Genomic DNA, 22,639 nt, shown 5'->3' with positions numbered 1-22,639 from the left:
AAGTCATAATATACACATGCTTTATAATCAAAATCTTCTTCTAAATAAGATTTTTTTATGCAAAGAAACAAATACAATTTCACTTTGCTTTTTTGAGGCAGCCCAGGATGCCCTTGAACTTGTGGACATCCTGCTCAAGCCTCGCCAATTCTAAGACTACAGGCCTGCAGCACCATCATGATACAGGTTCAGCAATTTTAAAGAAACTGGAACGGAATATGGAGGCACATGCATGTTATCCCACCTCTCAAGAAACAGACCCAGGAGACAGTTTCAAGTCAACTCGGCTATATAGCAAGGCTGTCTCAAAACAAATAAAATACAGGCTGGAGAGATGGCTCAGAGGTTGAGAGTGCTTCCCGATCTTCTGGAGGACCAGAATTCAGTTCTCAGTACCATGTTAGGCAGCTCGCAACTGCTGTAACCCCACCTTCTAGGGATGAGACACTTTCTTATGGCTTCAAGGACACCTGCCCTCATGTGGCATAGATACACACACACACACACACACACACACACACACACACACACACACACACTAAAAATAAGTATATAAATAAATAAACAAACATTAAAATGAAAGCAAAAGCATTTGATCCTTGCAGTAACATTTAAACGTGATTATTTCTGGACTGAAGAAGAGCAAGGAACACTGGTTAACAAGATATGGTAGATCCAAGACTATGAAACAATACAAACAGAAATCATAAAGCTGACTTTCCTGGAAGTGTCTGATTCCATCTACCTGTCCCAAGTAATAGGGAGAGTGTGGACTGGACTGCAGAAATGGTTGCATGGACAGTACGAGGCTGACTAGGCCTCTGACCTGGCAGGGAGCTAACATGATGGCACTCATCCAGCCTGTGTCCTTCTCTGATCTGTAGCAAGAGAGTGCAGTACAGAGAATGTTCTCTAATCTCTTTCACTGGGACTCAGTTCCTCTTTCTGCAAGGCTAGTAACAGGAACTTGAAGTGTTATCAGGAGGAACACCAAAAAAGAAGAAATGAGGTGGAAATGTAGACCAGTTTGCATTCCCTGAATCTGCATTCTGACTGTAGAGATACAGCTTGTCAAGTGTGACTGAGTGTGTACTGTGGTGACCTTAAAGCCTTCTTACTCTCGTCTGTGTGCCTAATCTACCCAATGTGATCCGCTTTCTGAAGGTATCTATAGGAGACTGCTGGTTACTAGCCACTATCTATCTATCTATCCTCCTCCTCTAGCTAGACTCTCAACATCCAGCGTCACGGTGAGCAACCAGAGAGCAAATCGTGAGGAGTAACAGCAGTCACAGGAAGGTCTTCCTCAGGACCTATCACTGGTGCGTCTATTCAGCAAGTAGTTATTAAATGCCCACTTCTGTTTATCATTGTTAATATTCTAAAGTTTATTAATAACAGTATCAATATACGCTAAACCCTGAAAACAGAAAATAAACAACAGTCCCTACAATTAAACATTAAGTAGCCAGGCTGTGGTGACACATCCTTTTAATCCCAGCACTTAGGACGCAGAAACAGGCAGATCTCTGAGTTCAAGGCCAGCCTAGTTTACAGAGTGAGTTCCAGGACAGACAAGGCTACACAGAGAAAAACCAAAACCCAAAGATAGCAAGAAAGAAAGCAGGCGGCAGGCAGGCAGGCAGGCAGGCAGGCAGGCAGGCAGGCAGGCAGGCAGGCAGGGAGGCAGGGAGGCAGGGAGGCAGGCAGGGAGGCAGGCAGGGAGGCAGGCAGGCAGGCAGGCAGGCAGGCAGGCAGGCAGGCAGGCAAGCAGGGAGGCAGGCAGGCAGGGAGGTAGGCAGGCAGGCAGGGAGGCAGGCAGGGAGGCAGGCAGGCAGGGAGGCAGGCAGGGAGGCAGGCAGGCAGGCAGGGAGGCAGGCAGGCAGGGAGGCAGGCAGGGAGGCAGGCAGGCAGGCAGGCAGGCAGGCAGGCAGGCAGGCAGGCAGGCAGGCAGGCAGGGAGACAGGCAGGCAGGCAGGCAGGCAGACAGCAGGCAGGCAGGGAGGCAGGCAGGCAGGGAGGCAGGCAGGCAGGCAGGCAGACAGCAGGCAGGCAGGGAGGCAGGCAGGGAGGCAGGGAGGCAGGCAGGCAGGCAGGCAGGGAGGGAGGCAGGCAGACAGGCAGGCAGGCAGGCAGGGAGGCAGGCAGGCAGGCAGGCAGACAGCAGGCAGGCAGGGAGGCAGGCAGGGAGGCAGGCAGGCAGGCAAGTAGGGAGGCAGGCAGGCAGGGAGGTAGGCAGGCAGGAAGGTAGGCAGGCAGGGAGGCAGGCAGGCAAGAAGGAAGGCAGGAAGGCAGGCAGGCAGGCAAGAAGGAAGGCAAGCTTAAGTAGAACTGGGCAGATATCTCCCTATATAAGGAAAGCATCTGTAGCATCAACCTAAGGCTCTGAGTTCAGATTCCAAGAAACCATATAAAAAAGGCTAAGCATGGCTATGCCAACTCTACCTTTGGTATTGGAGAGAAGAACCAGGCTGCTGAGTCACATGATGACACAGTTCCTACCCCTAGACCAGAGCTAGGGAGGTATGGGCCTCCACCAGTGTTAATGGTTGCTAGTTGTGAAGCTTATTTGTATAATAATATACATAATTTACTTTATGTTCCTTCTTCAGGAGAAGTTCTCCTACTAAGGTTGATAACTCCATGACAATTAGAAGCAGCACGAGCTGGGGGGTGGGGGGGGTGGGGGGGTGAGGATGTGTCTAATGTCCTCAGCAAAATGGTAAAGGCTGTGACCTTCAGGTGGGAAAGAACTCCGAAAACAAACATGAGTTTAAGAATGTATGATTTTTCAACTGTGCAAAGTATAAGGATGTAGTATGAATTATACGAGGGGCTTCATGGACCTAAAACAACAGCTCACTATAAGCCTGCTTGTCAGAAAGATCTTAAGGAAGGAGATAAAGAGACTTGGGGAGTGGTTATTGCAGGGCAAGAACCCACCCAGCTAATTTATTGTTTGCGCTTACAAAAGCAGGCAGATTTCTGAGTTCAAGGTCAGCCTGGGACAGAGTAAGTTTAAGCCCAGGCTTGATGGGAATGGTGATCTCAGAGCGAGATCTCACCAAGCTGGCTTATTGTTTGTGCTTACAAAGGCAGGCAGATCTCTGAGTTCATTTGCTAAATTTAAAAAAAAAATGTATTTGCAGTCTTTTCTAAGAATCAAGAGGCGAAGGTCATAAAATGCTGATTCATGGGATAATCAAAAGGTGATAATCCATGAGGTAGATATGTAAATAAAAGACTAGGCTTTGGTCTGCAAGGGCTAAGCTGTCTACGTAGCTGTCTGGAGAGACTGATTGAGCAGAGCACAGAGCTGTCGGTTTGTACCCAAGATTGACTTCAAGTAGTTTCTTTCTCCTCCCAGACACCCCTTCCTTACTACTCTGACTAAGCCAAGGCTGGTGCTTGGCATCGGGCAGATACTAGGGCCTAGCTACCCAGCCAGCCTAGCTGAAATGGCAATGTTCAGGTTAAGAAGAGATTCTGTTTAAAAAAAAAAAAGTGGAAAAGTAATTGAGGAAGACATCCTCATTCATACCATCTCTGGCCTTTGCCAGAGATATGTTTACAACACACACACACACGCATACATGCATGCACGCACATGCACATCTAGATGCATATACATATGTGTATATGCATGCACAAGTACACTATATAGAATAGCAATAAAAAAACCAGAACCACCCTAGGAAGTGGTAAGTGCTTTCCTATACTAACACTAGATGCTAAAACCCAGAAGAACACCAGCCTTTTAAACCTCAGGGTTAGAGCGACAGAAGAGCTTCTCAGCCGACCTGAGGTCAGTCTCCATAGAACATCTGAACTAGAACTCAGATAGCAACAACAAAAAGTAAAAAGGCTCGAGCATTAGAGAAACATGCAGCAGTGGGAAATAAGTTAAGGATAGAGTGGAGGGATGAGGTTAGAACCCAGTAAGCCTCACTGGGCAAGCTAAATAGATACACTTGTCCCTGAAGGCCTAGAATGACCCCTGAAGTTTGAGGCACAGTGTTACAATCACATCGCTCTTGCTAGCTGACTAAGCAGGTGGAGAGATCTACAGTGGTTGAAGATCACACCAACATGTAAACCGGACAGCAATAACTGATACTACATACATGCATCACATGCTTGTGTGCACACACACACACACACCAGAAAACTTGGACTGTCTATATATTGGCCTGTCTATATATTGGCCTGTCATGGTCATCGCATCCATCCTCCTAAGCTTTTTTTGTGCCAGGACTGACACCCACTAACAGATAGGAGAAGGAGCAAGTTCTTAGGGAAAAATAAAGAGTTTGGGAAGGACATGTTGAGTGTAAAATGTCTGGGTGGAAATATTGGCAGGAAGTTTCAAGGATCTGCTGTCTGGAACAATCTAGGCTAAATATAATATCAATTGTGATGATGATCCAAGCATGATAGTGGATGACCGAGAAAATGATGGTAGAGTGAATACAGGCTCAAGCATCAAGTCTGCAGTTTCTAGCATCTAAAGGGCGAGAGGAAGCGACAGAAGGCTAAGCCAGCTCACATAACAGTGGGGAGATAAGACCAGCACTAGCTCACTGTGAAGCACTTCTCTACTCCAGCACTTGGCTTCAGGGCTCTAGTCCCTCAGTGACTATGCTCACACCTTTATTCTAGGTGACTGTGAAGTTAAGAGACACCTGAAGATCTGAGATAGACTGCCTGTTACAAGAATGCTAGCTAACACTCCTTAAGCCTAAGGCTCTGATGAACACTTGGGATTCTAGCCTTTCTTTACACCTTGGATTTAGTGTTCCCATTTGGCCTATTTTCATCTTCTCTGGACTGACTTCCTTTTATACCCAGGCCTTCATTTGTCCTACCGATATTAACTCTGCTTACATTATCAAGGTTTTGCACCCAGATTCATTGCAGTTCTAAAGTTCTCCTTCCTGGGATAAAAGTCCTTCATGATATGACCCAGGGCCCACAAATTAAGGCTTACTTAAGGCTGAAGCAAAGGTCACAAGTATAGATATTAGGCATCACAGATAAGGCCTCTTATGACTTCTCCAGAAAGCTGAAATGCATCCTGTTGAAACAGAAACCAGCATCAGGACATTCATGGTCACTCCAACGCGTATGGTAAGAGGCACCAATACCACACTATCCTGAGTAGGTTACACCACCTGTGATAGACAGGTCAAGAGCTTAGGGCACTCATGAAAACTCACTTCATCTCTTTAGAATAGGCGAGCAACCATAAAGCCTAGAAAATACCTGGAAAAGGTCAAGAGGAGCAGGAAAACACAAATCTTTAATATAAGCAGGATCTTTTCAAGGTACTCACCAACATGAGTGTTATCTTTAAACGCCACATCATGGAGCTGAAATATTAGGTGTCGGCTAAACTTTTCTTCAGTGCTGGAATCCAGGTTGAGAACATCTTCAGCTGAGCAGTGAACACTGTAAATCTCCTGCAGTGCTTCACAGACATGCTAAAAACAAGCAGATGTAAATAATGCACCGTTTAGATTTCACATTTCTCTGTCACCAGGATAAATATACAAATACCTCACTATAAATCAGATGAGTCATCACCAGGACATTACAGTATAGCAGCATTACCAATTCACTCATAAGTTTAAACACATCACTTAAAATTACTATAAATTTCTATTTAAAAAGATGTCAGTAGGGCTGGAAAGATGGCTCGGGGGTTAAGAGCACTGCCTGCTCTCCCAGAAGTCCTTGAATTCAAGTACCCACATGGCAGTTCACAACAATGTGTAACTCCATGCTAAGAACTCCTCTTCTGTCTTCTGGGCACCAGACATGCCTCTGATACACAAACATGCATGTAGGCAAAACATCCATACACAGAAAATTCAGAAAATAATAATTAAAAATACCATTTCTCTTAGGGCTGGAAAGATAGCTCAGTAGTTAAAAGCACCTGCTACTCTTTCAGAGAACCCAGGTTTGATTCTCAGCGCCTACATAGTAGCTCACTAACCCACATGTAACCACAGTTCTAGGGAATCCAATTCTGTCTTCTGGCCTTTGTAGGCACCAGGCTAACATATGGTGCACAGACATACATGTAGGCAAAATACACAAACACATTAAAAAAAAATCATAGGTTCTCAGGATTCCTAAAAGTCAAAAGTCAAGTACTTTTATATACTATTAAAAAGCAGCTTTTTAAGTTCTTCCTAAAACACTAGCTTGTCTTAGGGTTTCTATTGTGGTAAGACATCATGACATCATCCCAAAACAACTCAGGGAGGAGAGGGTTTATTCAGTTTATGGCTTGTAGTACAGCATGCAAGGAAGTCAGGGCAGGAACTCAAGGTAGGAATCCGGAGGCAGGAACTGATGCAGAGGCAACGCAGAAATGCTGCCATTGGCTTACTCCCAGTAAGGCTTGCTCAGCCTGCTTTCCTGTACCATCCAGCACCACGGCCCACAGGCAGCATGCCCCTCAGGGAGCTGGGCCCATCCACACCAATCACTAAAGCAAGAAAATGGCTCACAGGTCAATGTGGAAAGGGAATCTTCTCAAGTTAAATTCTTTCCCCGAATGACTCTGGCTTGTGTCGAGCTCACAAAACACTAGTTGAGCATAAGTAGCTAAAGGTTATGGTTTCTAGTTCTAGTTCTTTTATAACTTTCATTCTTGGAAAATCTCTCATCCTGTTTGAATCTAAATCTATGTCTAAGAATACAGCCTGAAAGCAGATAGCTCAGGAGCCCAAGAATTGGTTTGAGAGAACATTGAGTTTTAGCCCTGCCACTTACTGGCCCTCTGGCTCTGCTCAGATCTACCCTGACATCCCTCAGCTGTGAGGAGGAAGAGGAAGCATCACCTAACTTTTAATGAGAAAATAAGATTAAGGAGTTAGCATGGTGCTTCACATGGGCAACCGCTTACAGTATTTCCTATGGAGCATCAAGACGAATTGCTTCTCCCCGTCGCTGTCAATCTTCTCGTCGGCAAAATGAACTACTAACTACCATGTGAGGACATGCAGGATAAGCAGACATGTTTCTGGAAGCCTGCCAATCACATAAATATCTAATAATTATACAATAAATTCTACCTGCTACCAATGTCTTCCCATTACTAGGTTTCTGCCATCTGACCTTACCTCTCTTTAGTAAATTCTCACCTTGTTAGCAGCCTCCGTAAATCTGTTCACTATGTCCAATGACTCCTAGATAGCTCTTTGAAGTACTTACATAGCTGCAGTTAACACTGATTTACATCGCTATTTTGATATCTGTTTCCTTTGTATTGCAGACAGGGAGCAAGTCCTGGCCTGCCCCATTTTCTACTAATGGAGACAAAGCAGTGCAAACAAACTTGGACAGTATAAATGAGATAATTTGGGAAAAATAAAGCACTTAGTTCTTTTTTTTTTTTTTTTTTTTGGTTCTTTTTTTCGGAGCTGGGGACCGAACCCAGGGCCTTGTGCTTCCTAGGTAAGCACTCTACCACTGAGCTAAATCCCCAGCCCCAAGCACTTAGTTCTTAATACAATAGAATCACACTGAATATTATATGAGCAATGGGTAAATTTCTATCTTATTTAAGATGCTTTTTATTGGGGTTGGGGATTTAGCTCAGGGTAGAGCGCTTGCCTAGCAAGCGCAAAGCCCTGGGTTCGGCCCTCAGCTCTGAAAAAAAGAAAAGAAAAAAAAAGATGCTTTTTATTTATTTTATGATCTTGTTTTGTTTCTGTTTTTTAAGACAGGGTCTCTCTGTTTAGCCATGGCTGTCCTAGGACTTGCTCTGTAGACCAAGCTGACCTTGAACTTAGAGATCCACTTGCCTCTGCCTCCCAAGTGTTGGGATTACAGTCATGCCATGGCCTGGTCTTATTTAAGTTACTTAAATGTTGGACTTGTTTTCTATGGCAGCAAAGTCAATCCTATTCCTTGTTAGATTAAGAAGTCTGAAATCAGAGTGGCTCATCGTCTCATGCCTACAGTCCATGGAGAAACCCCGCACTCACGAGATACCGAGGAGCTTTTGGGGTTTGAATAGAATTCTGTGCTTTGAAGTTACAGAGAATACATTTAGTGGTTCTTTAGTTTTAGTAAGCAACCATTCCTAAATTGTATTTTCCAAGTTAAACAGAATTATAGTTATTTATGCAACTACATACACTATAGAACTTGGGAGGTTGAAAACACATGATTACTTAAGCAATCTGCATTAATGACAAAATGCATTAGCACCAGAATTCATCCTCATTGGTCAGAGTGGCTTTACTGAAATGCATGTTAAGACACTGAGTCCAAAGGTATCAACAGTGTAGCCAGTTATTATTAAACAGTTATTCATTAACTCTCTGCTAATCTGAAGATAAGAAATGATCGAATTTGTTGGGTGTGGTGGTGCACACCAGTAATCTAAGCACTTAATTGGGAGATAGGAGCAGGAGGGTCAGAGGTTCAGGGTTTTCCATGGCTACAGAGTGAGGGAAGCCCTTTGGGGCTATATGCAACCTTCCTTGGCCAGCAGAATGGCTCAGTGAATAATGGCACCTGGTGTCACATGTTTGATATCCCAGACCTACATGTTGGAAGGAGAGAATGAAGTCCTGCAAGGTGTCCACAGCCACATGTAAACTGTGACACATGCAAGACAAAACACAAGAATCAGGTTAACACTAAACTGTGGAAAGAAAAGAACAAAGAGCTAACCTACGCTTTATGAGACTCAATGCATATGTACTAGATTATAACATGGTTACATGCAAAGAAACAAGATTTCAATACAATTATGAAGTTATATTAAAACAATACTAATTGAACTGCACTATCATATGGTAAACATGTTAAATACAATTGTTACAGAATTTTGAAGTTAGATTCCTACAATGTTCTCCACACTTTCCTGACATAAATTAGTTCTTCACTGTTTCTATAGATAAGAAATAATGAATTAAGAAGGAAAAACTTAAACACTTAGACAACCTTCTCACATGTTTATTAAATCTGTTACAGAAGAGTAGTATCCTGGTGTTCGTCACATTAGGGATATTTCTAGACTATAATATATTATAGCACGTTGATAGTAAGAATATGTTTAAGCAGCAAAGGAAAAACCTCGGAATCCTAGTTCTCTGCAACCCATCTGTGTAAGAAATCCTATCTTAGACGGTTGACATACCAGAAAAAGTCAATACTGATGAGTTATGACAAACAAAGTAAAAAACTAAGCCGGTGGCTTCTCCCTGTCATAACATCTCCCCAGAGTCCAAGTCTGGAGGACAGGCTTACATGTTAGGACAGCAGTGCACACAAAAGCCCACACCCAACGCTAAAAACGAGACCCACACAACTCATCAACTACAATAAGGCTTTGGGCTTACTTTCCACTGGTCAGTGGCCATTTTAAAAAGAGCGCAACTTTTTTAGTTTGGAAAATTAAGGAGGCTTCCACATATATTTATTTTACTTCAAAGCCAGGAGAAAGTATTTACAAATACTTTTCAACTAAGCTTAAAGCCAAATATGCAAAGAGCTAACAAAATTAGCAAACCTCCTTTACAAGAACATTTGAATTTACATATATTTTCAAGTTAGAAAGTTAATTTTCATAACATTATCATATGTTTAACATTCAAATGAAAAAAATGTTAAAACCTGCTCTGAGGCCAAATGGTCACTACAAATTTCTTTTTTCTTTTCTTTTTTTTTTTTTTTTTTCGGAGCTGGGGATCGAACCCAGGGCCTTGCACTCGCTAGGCAAGCGCTCTACTGCTGAGCTAAATCCCCAACCCTACAAATTTCATATAATTCATGTACAACGATCTTAAGTTTGTTTTTTTTTTAAAGTGTTAATGTATAAGTTCATATAATTCTTTTCTTATTGACACAGCTAAATTAAAAAAAGTAAGTCACACTCTTCTCTCTTAGATGAAAACAGATGTAACTAGGTTTGGCCATTTTCCATCTGTAAGATCTAAGTAGGCACTGGTCTCTTCTAAATTTAATATTTTTCATCCACGAAAGCACAGATATGACTTCCAAACTTCACACCAGTTCAAAAATTATACTACTTTTTGTCAAAATTTCCCTGAATTTCATTGTCCACTTTTAAGAGTGAAATTTGCTTTACCTCACTTTTGCCACAGGTAAATATTCATACTGGAAGTCAGAGAATTAAAACATAACTCAAAAATAGAAAACTCTCGCTCATCTAGTTCAGCTTTTAAACTAAGTACAGTAAGGTTTTAATTTAATTGAATTTTCACTTTGTTTCATTATTTACTCACAGAAACAATGTTGTCAAGAAAGAAAGAAAGAAAGAAAGAAAGGAAGGAAGGAAGGAAGGAAGGAAGGAAGGAAGGAAGGAAGAAAGAAAGAAAGAAAGAAAGAAAGAAGGAAAGAAAGAAGCAAGAAAAAGTAGGAGAAGTCTGGAAGCTGTGTGCCCCAGGAGAGCCAGTGACTAATGGAAGGCTGTAGAGCTCACCTGTACAAGCAGTGCAACCATCTCCTTCCCGTCAGCTCCTGGATTGGCCAGTTTGTTAAATTCCAAATCAAAATAAAGCTTGCACACAGCGTTCTCAGGAATAACTTCATAGCAGTGCAGGAGGGTTGTCCTAAATTGAGTAATACAAGAGTGTTAGATTTGTATCTCACACTGCATATTGTTTTTAACTGATTGTTGGGGGTGGGGGAGTGGAGAGGGCACTGGGCCGTGACAGTCAGAGGACAACTTGCAGGAGCCTCTTCCTCCACCATGGCTTCCATGCATTGAACCTAGATTGTTAGACTAGCATAGTGAACAGGTCTACTAACACAGCCACTTCACTAGATCACACATCTGAAATCTTTTAAAACATGGAGTTAGGCCTGTACGAAAGAAGAGTGACCACTGTGCTTTCTCCATCCATAACTATGAGTGAATAAACTGATCAAGACAATATTCTACCAGTAAGTCTGTGGCTCACAGTATTAGAGAGTTTCTGACAAAATGATGTGAACAATTGCATTCAGAAAATGATTTAACTGGAAAATGAGGTCAATGTTACAGTGCCATTTAGTCACAAATGTCTTGATACTGTATAACATCTCCATTTTTGTGTTTGCTGTCACTGCAAAATAAATATTACTTAAGAAAAGAATGTTCTTCCCCAAACTATTATCCTAGGATCATACACACGTACACACTTAGGAGTCCATGAATCATCCGTGGGAATTTTTAAATCCTGTATTTTCACTATGAAGATACATTTAAATGTTTTAAAAAAGTAATTCTCCCTTGAGAAACCTTCACCTATCCCTTTTAGATGTGCAAATTGTCCTTTTCCTAACTAACCTAAGTCTCTCTGCCACCATGCTTAAATCTTTATTAAAACCTTATCTCCATAAATTTGTTTTTAAAATAATGTTTTTTTAAGAAGTTAAAAAATATCTGAATCTCTAGACATTAATAATTGTCCAACTTATGCAGGCAGGAGAGAGACGACTCTGTCACAGGTAAATAAGAGCAGGAGCTGATTTCAAATGCAAATACATAATGCTCAGGTGACACTCTACATAAGGAAAAGGTCTGTAGTAAGTTTAAAAAGGGAAAGTGGGAGTTGGAGAGATGGCTCAGTGATTAAAAGTGCGCACTGCTCTTCCAGACCTGAGTTCAGTTCTCAGTACCCGTGTCAGGCACCTGTAACTCCAGTTCCAGAACTGACATCCTCTTCCGGCGTCCTCAGTACCTGCACACATGCACACATGTGGAGCTCACACATACACACAAATGAAAATAAAATAAAGCGTATATGTTAAAAAAAGAGAGCTGGGGGCTGGTGAGGTGGCTCAGAGGTTAAGAGCACTGACTGCTCTTCTAGAGGTCATGAGTTCAATTCCCAGCAACCACATGGTGGCTCACAACCATCTGTAATGGGATCCGATGCCCTCTTCTGGTGTGGCTGAAGACAGTGATGTACTCACATACATAAAGTAAATAAATATTAAAAAAAAAAAAAAAAAGAGAGAGAGCTGGGAGCGCATCCTCGTGGACAGGTGGTGCTGTAGGCACTGCCTCGTGCATTCTCACAAGACTACATTCACAGTCCAAGACGAGATTTAGTTTCAGTTAATCACCATCTGTCACATTACATTAAGAACCTTCATGGGCCAGATGTGGTGGTGCATGCCTTTAATTCCAGCACTCAGAGGCAGGGCAGGTGGATATCGGTGATTTCAAGGCCAGCCTGATATACAGAATGAATCCCAGGATGCCAGGGCTACAGAGAGAAACTGTCTTGGAAAAAAAAAAAAAAAAAAACCCAAAAAAAAACAAAACCAAAACCTCTGGCTGGTTTTGTATAGTGGCATAACTAAATCTAGTTTTGTAACTGAAGCTACTTAAATAACATTATAATGAAAGTACTTTAAGAAATATCGATTTACTCCCCTTTCTGTGGATAACTCAAGCCTTGGAAATAGGTAAATATAGCAGTTATATTAAATATGTGTATTACCTTCAAACATATATCTACTTTTTAATATCACTATTTTAGACCTGAAGAAAATATAGCCCAATTGAAAACATATGGCACGGTAATCTTTGGTTACAGTATTGAAGTTCTTGGTTTCAGTCCTACACGCCCTCCTGGTACTGACTTAAAAGGAGGCATTCCTTTATTATATAATTAATAAGGTAAGTGCTCATTAATAATTAACAGTAAAGTTTAATATTTCCTTACAAGACACAAATTTCACTAAATGTTCTATAGTACACAAATATGTGTGTGATTCCCACTCCTGACATAACATTGAGGGATCAGTGGGTAAAGGCACACGCCGTCAAACCTGATGACCTGAGTTTGATCCCTAGGACCCACATGATGGTAGATGAGAAGTCAACTCCCAAAAACTGTGCTCTAATCTCTACCTGTATGCTAATGGTAACATGTGTCCACATGCACACATACACACATGCACATACATGAACACACCACACACACACACGAGCAAAATAAATAACTGCAAAAAAAAAAAAAAAACCTTTAAAAGACTGAATACGTGTGCAGGGTATGGTGTGTATCTCAGCACTCAGGAGAGAGGGCAGGCTTCCCTCTGTGAGCTCAACCTGCTCAACACAATGAGTTTCAGGTCAGCCAGAGCTACCTGGTGAGATCTTATAAAAATGATGTCAAATGTGGAACCTCTGTCAATGGTTACCAGAAAGATAAAGTTGTCTGTCATTAGCTTCTGTGACTACTGCAGCCATCCTTTTCACACAGGAACTTAGAATTCAGTTCTAATAGTGAAAGAGGAATGTGCTGGGTAGTGTTATGTCAAGTTGACACAACTACTGTCATCTGAAAGGAGGGAACCTCAATTGAGAAAATGCTGTAATCACACAAGCCTGTAGGGCTGTAATTTTCTTAATTAGTGATCAGTCGGGGAGCGCCACCCCTGGGATGTTCTATAAGACAGCAGGCTGAGCTAGCTAGAGGGACTAAGCCAGTAAGCAGCACCCCTCCATGGCCTCTGCATCAGCTCCTGCCTTCAGGTTCCTGTCCTGTAGGACTTCCTGTCCTGACTTCCTCCAATGATGAACAGTAATGTGGAAGTGTAAGCTGAATAAACCCTTTTTTCTTCCTCAACTTGCTTTGGGTCATGGTGTTTCATTACAATAGTAACCGTAAGGCAAATAACCAATCCCGTGGCCACGAACCGTGGAGGTTAGTTCAGCATGAATTAATTTCAACAAAAAAAGAAACTCAATCTTAGTCTAATGAGCTACTCTGCTACTTACCGGGTCTTATAGTAAAACCAAAATTGAGCATAGGATGTTACAAGGTAAATACGTTGTCCATTTCCCATTTTGTGCTCCAAAGCAAATACGTGAACACTCTATAAAAAATTTAAAATAGTTTTTTAAATTTTTCAACATGGAAAACAAGTTCAGCTGTAAATAAAACATATTCACAAAGAACTTTGTCACTCAAGATAGCAAAATTTGGAATATGAACAATTATATTATTAAAAATAAGATAGTCACCAGACCCAGGCCATCTCAAATCTATATATATTAAAAATTTTCTTTTAGATGTATTCCTTTTATTTCATGTATATAAATATTCTGTCTGTCTGTCTGTCTGTCTACCACATGTGTGTCTGGTACCCAGAAGGTCAAAAGAGGGACAGGGTTCCCTAGAACTAGAGTTACAGATGACTACGAACCGTCATTTAGGAATCAAATCTGGGTCCTCTGCAAGAGGAACAAGTGCTAATAACCCCGAGCCATCTCTCTAGCCCTAATCTGTACTTTGAAAATTATTCATTTTTTGGCTGGAGATATGGCTCAGTGACTAAGAGCACTGGCTGCTCTTCCCAGAGATTCAGGTTCAATTCCTGGCACCCACAGGCACCTCATAACTGTCTGCACCTCCAGTCGCAGGTCTAACACTCCTTTCTGTCCTCCTGCAGCACCGCACGTGGTACTTTTGTGCAAATACTCATACAATAAAAGGTTTTAATTATTTTTATTTTATGTGTGTGTGTAAGTGCCTGCGTGTATGTCTGTATACTGCATACTGAACACATGCAAAGAGTCCTTGGGGGCTCAACAAGGGCACTGGATCTCATGAAACTATAGTTGCAGATGAGTGTGAGTTGCCCAGGTGGGTACCAGGAACTGAATGTGGATCTCCTGCAAGAGCAGCCAGTGCCCTCAACCACTGAACCATCTCTCCAGTCCCCATATGTTAAGTCAGGGACATAACATATAGGTAGGGTAGAAACTCTCCAGATTAAAAATAATGTTAAAAGAGAAGAAAGCCCATTCCCTTATTCTCATTTAACCTAAGACAGCTCTTATTTTATGAAATTAGACTCATTTTACAAAACTACCTCCATATTAACTATTCACCATTTGAAATTAAATATATTAATAAGTCCTCTTTCCCTATAAAAATGTGCAGAGGAATAAAATGTTTGAAAGAAGTTACCATAGCCCTGTGTGAAACAGGGCTGTAGGTGGCTGCTGCATGAGGAGCGTCTGTTTCGTTAGCACAGGCAGAGTCATAAACATTCCTCTTCCATTTAGCTGGAAGTCGCTGTGGAGCCATTTCCACTTCCAGAAATGAGAAATCATGCAAAGACTCCTACTCAACTCTATCACAGCTCTTTGGGGGCTGAGGATGTGGCTCAGGGGTAGAGCACTTGCCCAGCATATCAGGACCCATATGTCTGGGTTCAAGTCCCAGAATAGAAAGAAAAAACCTGCCTGAAATAAACTTTACACTGGTGGCTGGTTTTGGAAAGACCAAGATTGAATGACTCTATCAGAATTTAATTTTCGATTCCCGAGTTAGGTTTACACAAAATGAGTAAGAAGGTTTTCTAATGGTTCCTCTTTTGTTGAAATCCAAATAAGCATCTTTTTACTAGGAAAACAAGGTCTTTCCCTCCAATATGAAGTACTCTGTACTTTTACATAGACTCAATGACCAGAATGACAATATATAAATTATTTAAACATTTTCGTTACATTTATGTATGTATGATGTATGTATGTATGTATGATGTATGTATGTATGATGTATGTATGTATGTATGTATGTATAGGTGCATGGGTTTAGCTCCCTCATCAGGGTATGCATGTAGGGGCCAGAGGACAACTTTGTTCTCTCCTTCTACCAAGTGGGTCTCAAAGACTAAACTCAAGTCATCCGGATTGGCCGCAAGCACCTTTACCCACTGCGCCATCTGACCCAAGTTACATTTTATACATACGCATTATCCTTTAATTTATTTGTCTTTATAGTCCATAAGATCCCAACAAGCAAACAATAGCTAATATATTATGTGTTTGAGCTCCATGTTCTCGGTAAGGCTGAGGCACATTAAGTACTTCCTCTCATGTGCTTAACGTGTAAGGAGCACGCTCAGCCTGCCTCCCAGCAGAGCACTTCAACGTTGTTACACATTCCACATCTCTAAATATAAAGGGCCCAGAAATGTCACTCTTTGGCTAGAGAGATGGCTTTGTGGTTGAGAGCACTTGCTTTTACAGAAGCCCCAGGTTCACTTCCCAGCACCCACACGGTACCTCACAACCATCCATAACTCCAGTTCCAGGGGATCTGACCCCCCTCTTCTAAACTCCATGGGTACTCCATACATGTGGCACATATACATACATGTAGATAAAACACTCATAAGATAAAATAAAATTAAAAAATATTTTTCACTACTAAAATAAATGTAGTGGCTAAAGAATTCAAAGGGATATTTTTCTAAGTCATATGCTATCAAGATTACTACTGCATTTTCACTGTCGAGTATCTTATCTGAAATGAGAGTAAATACATTTTCTTAACCTCAAATGTTACTTAAAATTAAAAAAAAAGACAAAACAATTACCTCTTTACAGCTTTTAACAAAATTAAAAGCCTGATTCTGACGATGAAATATCTTCCAAATGGAGGATGGTTCTTCTGGCTTGGACAGTCTTGGTCTGTACACGGAAGACAGTGGCTTCCTCTCATAGTGAGATGCCCGCTCCTCAATCTGCTTCACCATTGACTCCCATTTCCCCATCATTGCTTCAGAAGCATGGAGAGCAGGAACCCAGCCACAGAGACCTTTCTGTCAATCACTACTAAACAAACAAAAGTGTTAATTTCCTTGTTCAGAATACACTCTGCCTGGTTTAATTTCAAAATGGCTGTTTCCTGGCTTTTTTTTTTTTTTTTGTTTTACACTTTCTTTATACAAAGTTTCACTGTAGAACAGGAGTATGGCTGGCCATCAGAAATCCTTAGATCCTAGCTCTTCCCTCTAACAGTCTTATGACCATAGAGAGATTAAGAAACTCCATGAAATCTTGGTTCGGTCAATTTCAAAATGGGAATCAATAGAATTTTCGATGTTCTATTTAGAGGGCAAAAAGGCTTTGTGCACACAGATAAGCCCAGGAGAACCCAGGAAAGTTAAACACACAGCTCATGTCTTCCATGGAATGGGTGTTTAGCTGTTCTTCCTGACGTGCTTCAAGAATGATGGAGCTTTACAATATGATGATCCTTTGCTGTCTGAAGAGACGGGCTCTGTTCACATCTTCCAGAATTTTTGTATTTATGTATCCCAGACCCTTTCCCCTTAAAACTTTGAGTATTGATTTTAGGCCATAAGGCCCAATCTTATAAGTGATGTCACTTGTACTTTACAATAGCCTAAGAGACGTCTATATTAAGGCCAGGCCAATCCTGACACCCACAGGCATTGTGCTTCCCTCAGTCAAGCTCACTAAACGCTAAATTTTCTGTACTATCTTAGTCAGCAGTGCCCATTTTGTGAAAGAAGCCAGACATTCTGCAAAGAATCTCAGTGTAAGCCTGTTTTCAATTGTATTGTCATGTACTTGGAACTGAGTTTATTCTTATCTATTTTTTCCAAACAGCTGTGCTTAAATATAGCCAAAGAAAAAATGATCTGGGCCTGATTCTAGAAGTCCTGCTTCCTGGTTGGTTTTTTCCCTGCTTGCTTTAAGGCTTGCAGGGGAATCACCACAGTTTATGCAGGGCCTGTGATTAGACACATGAAAATGTCTTATGAATTATAAAGCCCCATGCAGATGCTTTCAGTATCGTTATGACTTTAACACAGCCAATATATCACTCAGCTGATTCTTACTACCTTGGACCCTGCTCCTGTGTTATCATTTCTTAGTGTACAGTTCACGTTCAGTTCAGGAAGCTTTGCTCCTTTTCTGTTTCTGTTCTCCTCTTTTCTCCCACTACCACAGAGGGATGACAATTCCGCCCCAAGCACAGCTTCATTCATCTGTCATTATGAACTTTATATTTTGCTCCTTTTCCCAGCAGGAGGTGCCATTTAAGTTCAACTACATATTGATTTTGGGCTTAACCACGTGACTTGCTTGGGCCAAGGTCACACTGACAAATGTTAAGATCAGGTGCTTCTGTATCAGACTTAGCTATGTTGGAGTCCTGTCCCAAGACTGCTGTGCCATAAATCTAGGAAGGGGAAAGAGAACCATCGTACTTATGTATCAGAGGCTGAAAGGCTACATAAAGAAGGCATCCCAGTCAAAGCCAGTCAGATACGTGAGTTAGGACATTTCAGATCATACATCATTAAAACAGAATGAATTCAGGATAGACTACAGAACTGCCTAGCTTAAGTAAAGAACCACTTACAAATAATTTTTTTAAATCAGTAATTTTTTGTACTTGTTTGTACACAAAATTGGGTCAAGGGTGGCTCTTTGTCGATATCTATGCTATTATCTACTCATTCAGAAAATAGATATGTTAGTTTTTAAGTGAAATAAGAAAAAATACCAAAGCATTTAGGAGCAAATTATTACTTACCTATATTAATGCCTTTGTCTTCAATTTTAGCAGAAACCTTTGAACAGACAAAATCTTGTTAGCAAATAACATATTCCCTGAAAAGAAAAGCAAAATTGCCTAAAGAAAATTGCGATAGGAGCCCTCAATACTAGGCTTACTTTAATTTGATTCACATGAAGATAAAAATCTGCTATATTTCAAAAGAACCTAATTGATTTTATTCTATGTGATTTATTATGTTACCCTAAAACAATAAAGAGAACACAATTATGTCTAAATCATAGATTCAAAACAATAACTAAGAATGGTGTATACATGCTCATACTTAGTGAAACTAAAATCTCAATCTCTCTCTCTCTCTCTCTCTCTCTCTCTCTCTCACACACACACACACACACACACACACACACACACACACACACACACACTATAAAACAGCCTGGTATGTCTTTGGAAATACACAAAAGCCTTGGAGTCATAATGCAAAGCTCGTTGAGGCTACATTGCTGAGGAAACCAGAGGAAAAGCAATGTTTAGCATCCCTGAATTATTTTCAGTTAGAAATGGGTGACAGCTGGAGCGTCAGACAACAACTGGAGTTGGACTATTTGAGCAGGAGGGCTGACTAACAAAAGCAAAGAAAACAGAGAAGAAAGCATCCAGCCTTCTGGTTTGGGTCTATCATATTTCCCATCCCCAGGCTCTGGGAGAATATGACACCATATTAGAAATACTTTTAATTCCTGGTACGGAAAGAAGACTGCTGTTTTTTTTAAATAATTTTATGCCAGAGCTACTTTTTCACTCAGTCTATTTTTGGGAATGATTTACAAGTTCCAAAGGAAAACACTTGTGCCAGTTTAAAGCCAAGGCGTAAGGAACTCACTCTACCACCCACTTCTGTACCAAAACAGCACTTAAGCGTATCTGCTATAATCCTACAGTTGGAAGCGTTGCAGCTACAGAAGAGGATTAGTCATCTTACGGCAATTCGTGGGAGAAGGTAGGATGGAAGCGGAAAGATGACCAAGCTCCCTGAGCTTACATCTAGACTTGTCCATTAAGGGCTATGAATGGCCTGGTCCCCAGAGCGACTTGACTGGGGGAGGGTGGGAGGAGGATGACATTACCCAGGTGCTTTGTAGTCAGCGCTCTCTCACACTGTGATACGTAATACTGCCAACTTGACGGATCTCTGAACTCATGTGGATTCATGAACACATCGATGGATTCATCTTATGGTATGGGGAGATGGTGAAAGGTAGGAAGTGGGCCTAGTTTGAGGAATTACTGCTTTCTGGCTGCCATGATGCCAACCTGCCTGCCCTCCCAGGCAAGATGGACTGACAACTTAAAAGTCCAAATAAATACTCCATCTGTTAAGTTATTCTGCCAGGCACCCACTCTGTCACAATGAGAAACCTGACTAATACAGGTGTAAAGGAATCCTGAAGTTTCCTTTAGCCAGGTTCTTGGTTGGTTGGTTGGTTGGCCTCTTTCTTTCTTTCTTTCTTTCTTTCTTTCTTTCTTTCTTTCTTTCTTTTCTTTCTTTCTTTCTCTTTCTTTCTTTCCTTCCTTCCTCCCTTCCCTTCCCTTCTCTCCTTCTCCTTCTTTCTCCTCCTCTTCTTTTTCTTCTTCCTCCTCTTCTTCCTTCTTCTCCTTCTCCACCCTCTCTCTCTCTTTTTTTTTTTTTTTGAGATGTTTCTACAGTTGCCCACGCTGGTCTTAAACAGAAGATTCTCCTGCTTCAGCCTCTCAAGTGCTGGTATTACAGGCCTGAGCCACTTATACTTACCCTAGTTTCTTGTCTAATTAGCAATTATCCCCTACTCCAACTTCTCTCTCTACTCTGAGATTAAATTCCTCAGTATCATGTCTACTGGAGATATTCTAGTCCTGGTATTTATGCTGTTCTTTTATTTTAAAATGCTCAACAATATTTTCTGTGTATATACATATTTATGTGCATGTGTGCGCATGTGCATACATTATACATGCACTTTTATGCATGAAGGCCAAAAAAAAAAGATGATGGGTATTTTCCTCAGCCACTCTGTTTTGTATGTTGCTGTTGTTTGTTTGAGTAAGGGTTTGTCTGTTTGTGTAGTCCTGGAAGTCCTGACTCTCTCTGTAGACCAGGCTGGCCTCAAACTCAGAGATCTGCCTGCCTCTGCCTCTGAGTGCTAGGATTAAAGGCCTGTATCACCACCATTCCAGCTTCCACCTTATTTCTTAACACAGGGTCTTTCACTAACCCTGGAGCTAGTCAGCTGGGCTAGGCTAGCTGGCCAGTAAGTTCCAGGGATCCTACTGTCTCTACTGTCCCATGATGCCTGGTGCTTTCATGGGTGCTGGGGATTTGAGTTCAGGTTTTCATGTTTTATTCAGCTCCTACTTTACCAACTGAACCATCTCCCAAGCTCGGTAACATTTTCTTAATATGATAGATATCATTCATGAACTCTTGGTACATTTACTTACCCATGTGTATTTGTGTGGATGTGGTCGTGTGTTCTTGGATCCCCTGGAGCTAGAGTTACTAGTGGTGTCAGCTACCTGAGTTGGAACAGCAAGAACTCTTAACTACCCAACCATTTCTTCATCATCTTCTTATGTAGTCTATAATCCCTCTATACAATATCTATGACTTAAGTATAAATTGTCATCCTTAAGTATGCTATTAAAGTTCACTTACAAACATGTTACTATGTAAGCTTACTTCCTAGATTGTGTAACAACTTAAGAAATTAAAGACTGAATTTCTTCTTTGTCCCCATTTAAGTTACTATGATCAGAAGTCATACTTTAAATGTCCCTAAAACCTATCAGAAGGGATAAGAAACCCTATAACAATATACTGTTCCAGGTGTAGGTTCTTTTCCTCCTCACTGATTCCCCACCCAAAGCAGGACAACTTTACCAGACCAATGACATTCACACCATTTTTACAGCCTCTTGAAAGTATATCCGTTAACGATTTAGTTATCATTTAATTGACATGTAGTTTATCTTGACAGACTAAATCTTCCTGCAGATGTAGGCCTGAAAACGTTTATCTATTATACTTCTAGTTCAGTTTTGTCACCAAATGGAAGGAAGCTAAGGCCCACTCCCTGTTCCTAGACTACTTCAGAAGCCCTCTTACTCCAGCTGCCCAACCTGGAAAGCATCATATTGCTTTTCATGATTTTTTTCTCTCTTGAGGCCCAGAACCACTTCAGCTCCCTATGGGTCCTGGCTGTGAGGAGAAATTACAGGGCTCAGACGAAAAATACCACCTCCAGCTGTTTTGCTTTAACAAGATGAAGTCAACATAACGGAGAGAACGGCTGAGGATACTTCATCTAAGGTATCATTTGGTTAAGAACGTTTGGCACAGGGATGGGTCAGTGCCCAACAAGGAGATCAGGATTTCTCAATTAGTTTTTCCCTGTGAACTACAGCCTCCACGAAGCATCGCTAGGGTTGAGTGCGACCTATGCGAAAGTTTCTCCCAACAGAAACTGGCTGATCCTCACTCACTTTGAGAGGGATGATGATAGATTAATTTGTTTCTGGAATCTGCATTTAACTACTATGGCTCTTCAGAAGGGCAAACCACTTATCCTTTTAAAGCCTCTGTTGGAACTGGAAAAACTAAGAAATGTATTATGGAAATGTAAGAGCTCGAATTCCACACGCAGCGAATGGTAGACATTTGGGTACCTACGTACACTACAGTCCCTCACATCCGACCAAGCAATTGCGTTGGGGACAAGCAAGCTACTGCTCTATGGAGTGAATTTGTCCTCAGAGTATCCTGGGCCCCTGAAGTATACTGACTGCTTTGCTCATGTTTTCGTATATTATGCAAAAAACACTTCTCAGAGTCAGAGTCTGAAATAGGACCCAAAGCAGTCGGAGATTTCAGTAAGGTAGTCAGGGCTTCTGACTTGAGGGAGCAAGAGTTAGGCGGAAGAAAGGCCTCGGTTCATTTGAGAGGAAGTAGAGATTGCGAGTGCGGGGGTTTAGCCCTATTTTCTCCGGCCGGAGCTCTGACTGACAGAGGCGTCTCCCTGAACGCCCACCTTTGTGACCCTGGAATCAGGCCTGGCCTAGAGACCTCTCTAAATTTACCTCAAGCAGTGCAAGTCGGCCGGAGGCGGCAGATGGTGGAGGCAGAGATGGCGGGAACCAGAACTTGAAACCCCCGCGAGGGGGCGGGGCCGGAGGGGGCGGGGCTCTAGGGTGAGCCATCGGTGGGCGGGGCCTGCGCTGCCGCGGCTCGGCTGCAGTCCTGGCGCGCTGGAAATTAGGGTTGGGGGAGGGGA

The 22,639-nt window shown here is 41.7% G+C and overlaps 1 protein-coding gene across 6 annotated transcripts in view; it reads right to left on the bottom strand.

The window, feature by feature from the left end:
* Window positions 1-22,570, bottom strand: part of Primpol (primase and DNA directed polymerase) — a 37,082-nt gene extending 14,512 nt beyond the window's left edge. Inside the window, exons 1-7 of one of the 6 annotated variants that reach the window (XM_039094880.2) lie at window positions 22,446-22,522; window positions 20,811-20,885; window positions 18,348-18,384; window positions 16,375-16,612; window positions 13,763-13,860; window positions 10,469-10,598; window positions 5,333-5,480 (exon numbers count right to left, since the gene is read on the bottom strand). In XM_039094880.2, the coding sequence (XP_038950808.1) occupies window positions 5,333-5,480; window positions 10,469-10,598; window positions 13,763-13,860; window positions 16,375-16,554 (556 nt within the window). In that variant the 5' untranslated portion in view covers window positions 16,555-16,612; window positions 18,348-18,384; window positions 20,811-20,885; window positions 22,446-22,522. Of the gene's footprint in view, window positions 1-5,332; window positions 5,481-10,468; window positions 10,599-13,762; window positions 13,861-16,374; window positions 16,613-18,347; window positions 18,407-20,810; window positions 20,886-22,445 lie in introns of those variants that run through there. The other 5 variants (XM_039094879.2, XR_005494696.2, XM_006253167.5 and 2 more) reach the window with 5 other exon arrangements.
* Window positions 22,571-22,639: the final 69 nt, after the last annotated feature.

The sequence above is a fragment of the Rattus norvegicus genome, chromosome 16, assembly GCF_036323735.1.
Source record: "Rattus norvegicus strain BN/NHsdMcwi chromosome 16, GRCr8, whole genome shotgun sequence".
Classification (NCBI taxonomy): Eukaryota; Metazoa; Chordata; class Mammalia; order Rodentia; family Muridae; genus Rattus; species Rattus norvegicus.
This window is presented reverse-complemented; position numbering and strand designations above follow the sequence as displayed.